Below are 12,643 nucleotides of genomic sequence, written 5' to 3'. Positions count from 1 at the left end.
CTACAGTGGCTCTGAAACTCACAAAAACCCAAAAAGCTGTATCTAAAGCTAGCGTTTACTTTGTCCATTCTGGGCTATGGTAGAAATATGAAGATATACCATGGCTACCTGGAGGACACGTTCCCTCTGTAGATACAAATGGCTTGTTTTAATGTAATGAAAATACAACAATTCTTATTTTCAGGTCATTATACACTAATGAAAATTTACTTATGATTATTATGTTTCATTTGTGCCATATTCTGTGATTAGATGCCCCCAAATCTTACACAGTCGACCATTAAAGACTTAAAAGACAAAATAAATAATGGACAGAGTAACCAGTAATAAAAAATATAGTTAGCTGCAGTCCTGCAGAGTTTTCCAGCCATATACACATAGATGCAGAAATGTACACGTTACCAGACATAAATAGGCCGGAACATAAAAATATAAACACGTGTGCACATACAGACACACATACACACATGCACAGTGGCTGCAGACTCTGCTGAAGCATTGATCTATAAAACCTCTGTTTATACTGACCACAGTCTGTGGCTTGTTTGAGCTCTCATTAAATTCTCACAAACTAATGTGAATGATATATGGCTGATATGTAAATATGAAACTTTACAACTCCTCAGCTCCGTGGTGAAAACAGTGAAGAACCTATGTGTATGTAACTCCCCGCCCGCCCTGCCTCTAAACAGAGTCTATCTCATCTCAGTGTGTGTGTGTGTGTGTGTGTATGTGTGTGTGTGTGTGTGTCGGGAGACTTGGGAACATACTGTTCTCATCATATGTGTGGGCCGAATGACTCCACAGTCTTCAGTGTTCCCAAAAACCCAGGGCTCCCTCAAACCGTCAAAGAGCCGTTTATATTTCTAGCTCAAATCCAAATACATGTGGGGTACACACATACTGTACATCCAGCTGGGAAATGAATCAGTACACCTCAGCAGCCTCTCACACTCACACACAGACACACACACACACACACACACACACACACACACACACACACACACACACACACACACACACACACACAGATAACCACAGTGTTCTGGTGCCTTACCACTGAATCGAGTACGAAGCTGCACGCTACTATCTCCATGCTGTCCACAATGTTACTGATTGGTTTACACTGGGCCACCTCTGCAGTCAACTGTAGGGGAAGAAAACACACATTCAGTTTATGTATACACCAAAAAACCTAAAGTATAGATTACAGTGTATGCATGAATGGCATCAAATGTAAAACCAGAACTTGCTTTAACAGTATGTATGTAGGAGCGTAAAGATTGTTCACTTATGGATATTTCAGTTCCTGAGCTCTCCTCAACCTTCTTATTACAGTCTTCAGATTTAACTCAAAGTGGCCTCTTGGACTGTTATAATAATCTGGTTACAATCAGAGAACTTCTGAAGCTTCTGTAAATTTACTGAAATCTGAACAACATGCTGACATGCAGGTTTCAGTAAAACCTCCGCATTAGTAATCGAATACAGCTTGATTACTAAGAGTTTTATTGTTCATTCACTATCATGAAGTATAAATCCAACTCTACAGAAACACTTCGGGTTTCAAGTGAGTGGTTTGAACCTTACAATTACAGTAAATTTTTAACCTATAATCATTAAAAATAGGCATATACATCATAAAAAAAACTGGTTGTATACTTACTGAGTTTTTAACCCAGTCTGTGTACTGTTTGAAGTATCCCACTAAGGTCTGTATGTAGGCTTTTGTTTCCTAAACAGCAACAGAGAGAAAAACATGTTAGCAAATGTCTGACTGCAGTTTGTTGGGTGTTAGTGTACTATCTAACTTTTTCAACAGTAGCCGTTTTGACATGAAATAGTCATGTTAACACAGGTGTTATCAATCATATTAATGTTAGTAAGGTCGCCATGACATTAATCTTTGATCACCAAAATCTGATAAGTTCATTCTTGAGTCCCAGTCGACTTTTGTACCAAGTTTTGAACACCTGAGACTTCTGTGAATCGCAGAGGTCCTTCAACATAGACTCATGAATCTGCGCAAAGAAAATTAAGCTGATCAGTCCAATAGTAGGCGAGATTACCTGCAAACAAGCTAATGGTCCACTGCATAATAATAATAAAGGTTCCATTCCATTCAGGTCAACTAGAGTCAGGCTATTGTGCATGTCAGCTCACTAAATGGAATGACTAGTTTCACTGGTAACGACCATGTTTACAATCTCATATCAATATGGCTGCTGTGAAAAAGGTTTACAGCATAAACCTTCTCTCGTAAACCTTGAGATGCTTACATTCTTATCAAAGTGTGGATTCTCTGTAATTTCATATAGTCCATAGAGAATATCAGAAAGTTGCCAGTTAAGTGCTGTTTCTCAAGTTAATCAAACTTGGGTTATTGTTTAAAGTGGTTTAGTGCTGCTCAATATAGTAAAATATAGTAAGAATAATGATAATTTGTTAAATTTGTTTTGGTCTGTACCAAAAAAAAAACTTTTTTTCCACATCTGGAGAAGAAGATTTATAGGCCAGAGAATCTCTGCAGCACTACAGTACTTTATCTCATCATCCTGGCAGTCTATCTCAACTCCCAGCTAATCCACAAATGGGCAAAGAAGTGGACCTGAGACGCCTGAATAAGCAGCTACCTTGCAGCTAGCCACCTGTGATGGCACCCCCTTGTCACTCCAAGCTGCCAAAACTTTAATCCTCAATATAATTTGAACTGGTGAGTTATATAAAAAGAAATCACCCCGTGTATAGCTGTCATGAATGGAGAAATTAGCTTTAGAGACTAAAATGTTTTTTGCACCAGGCTGAAAACATGTTTATTTCTGCTGTTAAGTTGCACGTTTTAATATGGGGGTTTTTGGTGTTGTATTGACTCGTTGCTGCAGCCAGCCTCAAGTGGCCTTTTGAGTTTCTTGTAATTTTTTACCTGTCTGACCACATGAGAGGCATTATGAGTGATGAGGTACTCTGCTGCGTCGATTGCACTCAGGATATTTGTGACTTTGACCTAAAACAGAGAGAGAGAGAGAGAGAGAGAGAGAGAGAGTGAGAGAGAGACCTTTGTACTTATCAAACAATTATGGAGGTAATTGTGTTTGTTAAATTGTTTGTATTTTGTTGTTCATTTAACACTGCAGAAGTTAATAAGATGTTTTCTGCATAGTTTGATTAGTGGACTTCATTAAATAAATTCTCAGTGTGCTAATACACAGCATTAATATATATCAGTATCAGTATTTATTATATTTATTTATAACATGTGATTGTTCCATTAAGTTGTTCAGTGTATGTGTGGAAGTCAACAGTACAACATGGTGTTATTTAATATAGAAGACTACTTGGTGTGGAACAAAACATGGAATAAGACACGACCTTTAAATTAATCCTACAATGTTTAATGGCTTGTTGATGTTTCAAGTGGACTGATATAAAATGTAAAGTAACATAAACTGTAATAAACTGTGGCTATCCGCTGCTGTGATAGTATAACAGTAGTGTTATACTGGTGCTTTTGTGGACGTGTATTTCCTCACCGGCAGGTCGCTGGACATCCTCTGCAGCTGCTTGATACTCTGGCTCAGGGTACTCTGCGTGAGAAGACAACGTGTTACCAAAAGAAGCATTATCACATGTCTAAATAGTCATTAACAACTAACCCATCACATCACGTCAACGCTGTCACAACTGCAACAACACTGCTACAACAAACACACACTTTAACAATAGCTGTGAATCAACAGCGGCTTACCCGCGCTCTGACATATTTCTGTCACCATTTAACGAAAGAAAAAGAGAAAAAAGCAAAGTTGAGCTGAGAAGCTAACAAGACACACATTATATTATATTTAATATTATGTCTTTTGTCTATAATATTGGATTGAAATGTATGTTTCCATGTTGTTTGTTATTAAATGTTGTTTGTTGATTTTTATGACATATATTTTGCAGATATGTTTTGTGTAGTTTGAAAGAAATGATAAATTATGTATATATTTTTGTTGCATATCATCTGCAATTGTTTATTTCAGCTGTTACAACCAGCCTTAAAATGAATCTAAGAAAACTGCATTGAGTTGTTCTCTATAAATTATATAGTGTATGTTCATTTACTTTGTCAATACATAAAAACGTATTTTCTGGACATAAGAGAGTATCTGTGTGTATTTTGTTGTGTATATGTATGGGGTGTTTAATGTGTGTGGTATTAGTGTTGTGGAAGAAGTGACTACCATTGCTTGCTCCATGGGAACCACTTGATCTCTGTGAATCTGTCTGATACTGCTGGCGTGTCCTTTCAGTGCATTCTCCAGAGCACCACGTGGCTGTAAACAAACAAACACACAAAGTGCAGAGGATACAGCAGTTTGTTCCAGTTGCACAACATTGAGTTGCTACAATAACTCACATTATATGATTCAAATCTTTAGGATAATTAGGTAATTATTGTTCTGAAGTGATGACTTCAATCATTTATTATTCTTTCCTGCCTTACACATACATACACACATTAATCCTTCTGTGGCATGTTCCATGTGTCTTTAAATGGCACACTTCCTGTACTGTGCATGTGCCATAAATTTGTGTGCGTGTGTGTGTTTGTGTATTCAGGGTGAATGGGCAGCTTGTTCAGTCCAAAAACCCAGATCACTGAGGTTAAAATGAAATAGTTTTCCAGAGGTGCTATCTGACTGTACATATGAACTTGATGGCTTAAGAAAATTTTATATTCTGTACAGTCTACAACATGTAAATCAATATGATTTAAAATGAACAAAACAATGATACTTTGCAGAAAGTGAATTGCAGACTGGTGGAAAGGTGGAAAGATGTACTGCCAGAGCAGAAACAAAAGAAGGCACAAAAATCTCTAAATTCAACAGCCTGGTCCAAATTATTTCCAGTCATACGAACAATATAATTGCAGGATTTGGATGATTCAGTTTTGGTCTGTGATGAACATCAGAGTTCCTTAGTAGTTAGCAATACTTTAGCAGTATAAGTTGAACTTCAATGGATCCTTGCAGCTGACAAAGATAAAAGTGTATCATAATTCATGTTAGTCAAGTTACTTTATGTACTGTAAACGTACCCTGCATAGCTTTCTACATTGTTGTTACCCTGGAAACCCTCAATTACTGTAATTCAACTAAATGTGCATAACATTCTGTGTAAAACATCACACTTCTTATGACATGTCTTTATGATTTTACCATTTGAATGATCAAAGCAATCACGTCATTGCTGTGATTTGTTGGTACAATAAAGAGGAAACTCACCAGTTGGTCAGCCTGAGCCTCCAGGTCAGTAGAGAAGGACAGGAGATCCACAAGTGTGACTCCCTTATTTACCTAAAACAACAAAACAAAAGATTTTATGCATAAAGCAGGGATAATTTAGTTTTGGCGTTCCTCAGTTTGCACAACTTTCAATTTTCAATTCAATTTCTGTTTTATTGAGTTTTCAGTCGGTTTCAGTTGTGATTTAGTGTTGCTGTTAAAGTTTTCAGTGCATAACCTGAAACAGAATTAAGCAGGCACAAAGAAACTTTTATGCTGTGTAAATCTTGGAGGCCCCTGTGGACAAAAGCGCTAGTGTTTCCACCGCCATAACCACAGAATATAGCATCAAAACATATGTAATTTTTTGTGACAAAGTTTTTCTTAAAAAATACAATTATGTGAAGAAAAATCTCCTCCAGCTTCCTTTTAATTGGTTAACGTACTACTCACTGTAACTTTGCCTGGAAAATGTAAGCATAGTCTTTTCTGGTCTGCATGTTGTAAATCGTTTCATTTGATTTAACCAAGAATGCAACTAGGAGGCAGACATTAAGAATAAATAAAACAGTAACTAATGATAATAATAAATAAATATTTACTATACAAATAGACAGAAACTTTGCTTTTCGCTGAAATATTGTTTCTAATATTATTTCATATCACAACAGTTATACTTATGTTAAGGTAATTATAATCTTGAAACAAAGACACTCATTCATACGAAGAGAACAACACTATAACTTTTTTCACCTGTGTATATAACTTAACACACACACACACACACACACACACACACACACACACCTCAGCCAGGTAGGCATCATAGCCGATCTGTCCGATTCCAGAGTTGGCGAAGTTGATGAGGCTGTCTCTGCCGGCCTGCTCCAGCAGTGTGATGTCCTGCAGGTCCACCTGCACGCTCTCAAACACTTTGGCCAGATCCTTGTTGTACTGTTGTGAAACACACGTTGAAGGTTGTCATTTATCTTGCTTCACCAATGCATCAGTAAGACAGACTTTTATCAGCAATTCCTCCACAGTAAACTGACACTTACCACAGTTCTGTTGAGGAAAGAGTTGATGTTGAACATAGTCTCTAGCTGCAGAGCATGGTACAAACCGTTGTTCTCATAGCACTCCCTGCAACACAAATACATTATGGTCGTACACTAAAACTTCAGCGGTGTAAATGTATGTGTATTTATACTGTATTCATTGTTTTGTGTTGTACTGCATCTATTTCAAACTTGCTTTGACAATGTAAACATCTGTTTCCCATGCCAATTTAGCCCCTTTGAATTGAACTGTACAGCTCATTATTTTAATTTTTATTTGTAAAAATGTCAGAATTCATTGGTGTTTGAACATACATATGATACAAATATAAAATCATGTTTGAAATTGGATTTCAAAAATGTAATTTGCTGAAGAAACAACAGTTAACCTATTTTTTTAATTATTCTGATGAATAGTAGGTTCATTAGCATTCTTTCTCCATTTTTCTTTTCACTCTCTACTCGAGAGGCCTGTTCTGTAAATCTCAGTATACAGTGTTTTCTTGGAGCAGAAAGCAAACATCTTTTGGATGTGCAAACACATAAAGGCCAGCTGGAAGGTCAGTTAAAGTAAAAAGCTTTTTGCACAGTACAGTATATACAGTATTGGCTGTTGGCATGTTACCTGTACATGCTTCCCAAAGTCAAGTCAATATTCGGATTCTGAAACAGCATGCCAGGAAGGAAGTTCTTCTTGGCAGGATGAACCAGGTATGGTGTGTCTATGATCTGCACGCGCACGCACACACACACACACACACACACATACACACACACACACACACACACACACACATATGCATATTCATCAGCACAGAGCCACAGTGTTGTCAAGTTATGTAACACAATCCTGCTCAGATAAAACTCCAGCCAAGATAAACACAGAGAGGAGAGCAAAAATATGACGATTTGGGAAGGAAGAGAGTTTGTATTCAGCACCTTGAACAGCTGTCGGTTAGCAAGTGGTTCACACATCAGCTTCTCCACGTTGCCACCAACAACAAACAAGGTGGTTACGATGCCCATCAGCACCCAGGCAAAGATGAAAGAGAAGCCCACTCCACTGAAAGAGCAACAGAGTGTGGGAAACACAATCATATAGGAACATCAGTTCTCTTATACTCTCTTTTTCTTGTCTTCATCTTTTGCTTCCCACTGTTTGCTTCATTTCTCCCCTTTGTTTAAAGTTTCTCCTTTAGTCTAATTCACAGACATTCAAGTTCCATTTTTAAATTGCTGGCTCACACTTCATTAACTGTAACCTCAGAAAGTACCTGCTATTAATACTTTTTTTTACTGGTAAAGGGAAATAGCTGCAAAAAAAATTTACATTATGGCACATAAGGGTTTATTTATGCAGACCTTACTATTAATAGATTACAATGCTTCAGGAACAAGCCTCTGCTGCATCTCAGGTAACATTAAGTAATGTATAGATATTGTTCTACTACATTGTTAAATTGTCTGTAGAGAGATAGGAACAAATGTTCAATATCTACTTTTTCTCAGTGTCTTATTTTCAGGATTTGACAAATTACTCAGTCCTTGTTACTAAATATTTTATATTTCACCCATTGTCTATTTTTATGTATAAAACTGTCTTAAAGCAGTCACTTTGACTTGTCAGAGTAGGAAACACACAGGTGTGTCTGACAGCACTGATTATGGCTTTATTCCATTTAGCGGTAGCAGAAAGAAGAAGCAGTGAGACAGCAGGAACTTGCAATGGCAAAGGCAATCGCAGAGCCCCAGAACTGGCACACTTAAATGGACCGCATCCAATATTATCACTGCTAGTTACACCTGTATTACAAGTCAAAATAACTACTATGTGAAAGGTCTAAGCTGCATCTGAAATCACTCCCTATTTACTATACAGTAGTACTATAACGTACGCCATTAGCAGGTTGCCCCCAGTGTTTGACAGACAGCCTCGTGTTGTTGGTGTAGCTTGCTTGTCGTAGCCACAGGTGCCACACAGCAATCCGAGGATGTTGAAGGCCAGAACCAGGACGACCATACAGAGCACCGCCACACAGCCGATCCACCTGCAGCACACACACAGAGCTGTCATTTGTGAGGATATGTGGTGTATTGATTCATATGAATTTTGTAGAGTCTTATCCTAACCACAGCCTTGTCATAATTCTACCTAATTTTTTCATTTTTGCCCCAGAGATGGGATGTATGCTCCCATAGCTTGACAGAATTCTATTTCCGCAACCTGATTAATACATGCAGACAGACAAACACACATGCACAAACCTGTAGAAATCCATTTGGTCGATCTGTGGGTAATAGGCTTCAATGTTTTTCTGTCCTTGGTTGAGGAAAATGGTGAAATTGGCCAGAGAAGCTTCCACTGGGAACATTTTAGAGAAGCCATTGATCTCTGTGCCAATCTTATCCAGCATGCCTTTCACTCCTAAGAACAAAGAGACATACAACAAATCAGAACGCAACATACATTTTTTTTCTATATTAACAAGGCCTGTGACAAAACTGAGAAAAGGAAGATCTAACAGAACATTACAAGAGACAAAGCAGGACTTACGAGGTAGAGCTGTAGTTTCATCATTCACAAGAATGCAAATGAAGATAAGAAAAGAAAATATGAGAGTGAAATACTACAGTCAGACTATGTAAGAGGGGAACAGTTTAATTTGTAGGAAAAACTTAACATATAAACATACAGTATAAACACACACACACAAACTTGTGTACCTGCGACAATGTTTTTAGTTTGTTCTTTAACCAGTTTTGGTGTGTCATTGAATGATGAGTAACCCTGGAGGTGGAAAGTAAGAGAGAAAACATGATAAAGAAAAACATATAACTTTTTTTAAGCCAGGGTGTGTTTTGTAAGAATATGGTAGGAGAAAGAGAAAATGAGACAATAAACATGAAGGTAATGTTGAGCTGGGCACAGACTAACCTTTTGTACAATGTTGCTGAGATCTGTTCTCAGGACGTTATTGACATTGGCCAAAGCATGACTGACATCTGGGAGCTGACCAGCAGAGAAAAAAAAAAAAAATTAAAAGCTTATTTCCATCCACTATCAGGTTCAGTTTCCATTGATTCATGAGTCTGACAATCTTTAGTACCTTGGAGTAGTCAGCGTTGATGCCCAGCTGGGACAGCGTGGAGCGGATGGCATTACAGGTGTGAGACACAGCTCCATTGGTACAGGCGGGGTCTGACAGGGTGTTGGACAAAGAGGCACGTTCCCCCGACAGACTGGCCTGAAGTTTTCCTGTCCCCTCCTGAAGAACCTCTAAGGAGGAGCTGACGTTCTCCAGGGCCTCTTTGGTCTCCCGCATGGCTACAGGAGAGGAAGAGATTAAATTTAATCCAAAGTCAATTAAAAAACGTTGAGTCAGAAGTTATTTTTAAAACAAAAACTACACTTTTACTAAAGAAAAAACACAATAGTGTTGTTTTGTGGTGAGACACACAGGATTTACATTACTATACATTCACAATTCACACAACCACCACAGAACTAATGAAATTATAACAATAACACTGACCACAGATCAACGGTCCACAAAGGAAAAGCACAACAGAAGACTTTTCACAGTATAACAGTGGTTCAGAGTCTGAAGTGTTTGTAACACCCAGTTTCCACTGACACCAAGTCACAAGCACTGAAACTCCACATCAGCTCTAATTACCTTTGATGGCACTCTCAACTTTTGCTTTGGATAAAAGGAAATGTTAAGAAATCAGAGAGGGAAAAGGAAAGTTATAATGGTGAAGATGTATTCTTAAAAAGACACACCAGGACTCTTTAGCACTAAAACCACAGGAGAGGAAACTGCAAGAAATCATGTAGCATCATCCAATAAGTGTGGCAACAATTCACAAAGATAAAGATTAGGTATACATAAGTTGCAATTTGATTTTCAGTTCTGCAAAATGAGGATAACTTTACAATTTCAGTTTATTGTAATACTCAACATAAAAGTATATTATTTTGTATTTGAAATTAAACAGTCTGAATCAATTATTATTATTCAATTACATACTATTTTTATATATTTTTTTTCTTTATTAAATTTGTTGTTAATTAGTTGTATTTAATGTCATTTACAAAGATCTTTAAAAAAAGTAGGATAAATTTTATATTGGTTAAATAAATATTGCAACATAATAAATAACTGTCAAATGCATAAAATGATTTGTGTGTGTTTAATCTTACTCTTACTTTTTTTGACTTTGATTTTACGACAAAACAGGCACTGTTTACATCAGTGTATTGCTTTGACTTTGCTTGTTGTCAGGAAAGAAAACAAAATTTCCTGCACCTTGCTACTAACAAGCTAATGTTAGTTAGTGTTGTTTTTATCCTTAGTAGCAGCAGAATCCAAACCCGAAATATAAATTGGTTAAACCTATTCCAGGTTATGATTGTGGGGCCTGATGTTGTTTGTGTTAAAAATCTTATAAGCTTGGGACGATGGGACTTATGGCTTAGACTCACCAGTGGCAGGTGCTTAAAGCACAGTTCTTAACCAATGGCACCGAGTAAAACTGGCACAGTGGCTACTGTTAGCAATACTGAAGAAATTTCAAGTGAGTACAGTAAAATGTTGTAGTAACAGCTTTGTTAAAAGGTCAATTTTGATTGGTCAGTCAGAGCATTCTAAGGTATGTTTGTGGTACATTCAAATGGGGCTGTGTTTACTATGAGATGAGCCCACTTGAACAGCATCCTCATGTGTTCATGACATTGTGAACTGGAAATTTTCTGTTAGCTCCAAGTTCACGACGTTCTATTCACGACTTTGTGTGGTAATTACAAGGTCACAAGTTCCATTTGAACGCAGCATATTTCTACATAAACAGACCGCTGCAACTGCTAGGGACACAGTTCTGATCACAGACACTAGAGCAGCAATACAATAATTTTAAATCCATGATATAATACTTAAAATCATATTTTGTGTCTAATAAGTAATGTAAGTAATGTAATAATGTGTATGTAATGTATAGTTGCATTTGGGTTTATTTCACAATAATGACCTGCTCATTGAACATTATCTCTTATTCATATTAAATTCAAGTACTGATTTTCCATTACATCCTTCATACTTTTACCAGTATGGCTGTGAAGTTAGCATTAATTTCATTCTAAGCAAATTAAAAATGTCTTTTACAAGTCTTAATTCAGATTTGGAGAATCCTGGGGATATCCTGCATCAACAGCATTTTATTATTTTTATTTTTTGTAACAAAAATGTCTCAAGGCTGAAGGGTTTTATCCTTGAAATAATCCCTGGAAAAAAATGTAACAAATCAGATGTGGTAACAGAAACAGGAGATACTGTTTCAGTTCAGCAGCATCAGTGTTGCATTATGATATTGTCTCAGCTGTTTGAGGAGGTTATATTAAAAGTTAACACGAGATAATGTGTGTTACCTCCTGCCATACGCAGCGCAGTGTCCAGCGAGGGAACCACTTCTTTCTCCAGCTGACTGTGGATCCTCCCACCAAGCAAAGGTCCAATGTCTGTCAGGACGTATCAGATGGTTTAATTACAACACTGCATTTTATAGGTAAACAAAGGGAGTCACATACAAACAAAGTGAAAGACATCAGACAAATACTGTATGTAAACAGTCTCAAGTTCAACTTACTGTCGAGTTCTGACAGGACTTTGTTCTTTGCTGTGGTGTACTGGGCTGTCAAGTATTCAATTTGCTGCAGCAGAAAACACAAACAGCACATTAGAGCACCACAAAAGTTCAGACACGAGTTTTGCAGCATGTCTTTTACAAGGGAATGCATTTGTGTGTGTAAGGGCTTACCGCAGGTGTGTTATTAGCAAATGTCCGCAAGTCTCTCATATTGGTGTTGATGAACCGCCGAGTGCTCTTAATCTGGGTGCTGACATTATGGTTTGCAGCATAGGCAATTAGTACTCCCAGACTGAAACACACATACACACATATAGGATGAGTGAAGCATAGAAACACAGTGATCAGTATTCACCAGCAGAGGGCAGCATTGCTTCTTTAAAATCTACTCCTGCAGCATGGGTTTTTAAAGTCACTGACAGAGAATTCACAGGGACATGTGACCAGCCTGGAGAATGTCAATTCTCAGCCACATTTTTTTTCCATTATAAATCTATCTCAAACTATGGCACAGAAACAGTTTCTCTCAATTCTCTCAAAATATATACATAAAACAGAAGAATCATGATTTTTTTTAGCTATATATAAACCTATATATATTTGTTCAACTTCACAAAGTAAATATTCTTCATTTTATAGAATGTTATACATTTCAGGAGGAAGTGC

At 37.3% G+C, this 12,643-nt stretch overlaps 1 protein-coding gene across 8 annotated transcripts in view; it reads right to left on the bottom strand.

The window, feature by feature from the left end:
- The window catches only part of prom1b (prominin 1 b), a 33,307-nt gene that overhangs the window by 3,131 nt on the left and 17,533 nt on the right, over positions 1 to 12,643 (bottom strand). For 4 of the 8 annotated variants that reach the window (XM_084715088.1, XM_084715093.1, XM_084715092.1 and 1 more), the window contains exons 5-24: positions 12,149 to 12,269; positions 11,978 to 12,041; positions 11,760 to 11,849; positions 10,012 to 10,035; positions 9,442 to 9,659; positions 9,270 to 9,344; positions 9,059 to 9,122; positions 8,600 to 8,759; positions 8,230 to 8,382; positions 7,274 to 7,397; positions 6,960 to 7,063; positions 6,335 to 6,419; positions 6,084 to 6,230; positions 5,277 to 5,348; positions 4,230 to 4,322; positions 3,749 to 3,766; positions 3,534 to 3,587; positions 2,927 to 3,007; positions 1,670 to 1,738; positions 1,061 to 1,150 (exon numbers count right to left, since the gene is read on the bottom strand). In XM_084715088.1, the coding sequence (XP_084571214.1) occupies positions 1,061 to 1,150; positions 1,670 to 1,738; positions 2,927 to 3,007; positions 3,534 to 3,587; positions 3,749 to 3,766; positions 4,230 to 4,322; positions 5,277 to 5,348; positions 6,084 to 6,230; positions 6,335 to 6,419; positions 6,960 to 7,063; positions 7,274 to 7,397; positions 8,230 to 8,382; positions 8,600 to 8,759; positions 9,059 to 9,122; positions 9,270 to 9,344; positions 9,442 to 9,659; positions 10,012 to 10,035; positions 11,760 to 11,849; positions 11,978 to 12,041; positions 12,149 to 12,269 (1,906 nt within the window). The remainder of the gene's footprint in view (positions 1 to 1,060; positions 1,151 to 1,669; positions 1,739 to 2,926; positions 3,008 to 3,533; positions 3,588 to 3,748; positions 3,767 to 4,229; positions 4,323 to 5,276; positions 5,349 to 6,083; positions 6,231 to 6,334; positions 6,420 to 6,959; positions 7,064 to 7,273; positions 7,398 to 8,229; positions 8,383 to 8,599; positions 8,760 to 9,058; positions 9,123 to 9,269; positions 9,345 to 9,441; positions 9,660 to 10,011; positions 10,036 to 11,759; positions 11,850 to 11,977; positions 12,042 to 12,148; positions 12,270 to 12,643) is intronic. The other 4 variants (XM_084715091.1, XM_084715094.1, XM_084715089.1 and 1 more) reach the window with 3 other exon arrangements.

Source organism: Lutjanus erythropterus, chromosome 3, assembly GCF_056507025.1.
Source record: "Lutjanus erythropterus isolate fLutEry1 chromosome 3, fLutEry1.hap2, whole genome shotgun sequence".
In the NCBI taxonomy this organism is placed as follows: Eukaryota; Metazoa; Chordata; class Actinopteri; order Lutjaniformes; family Lutjanidae; genus Lutjanus; species Lutjanus erythropterus.
Note: the sequence above shows the minus strand (reverse complement) of the source record. Positions and strands in the feature narration are given on the sequence as shown.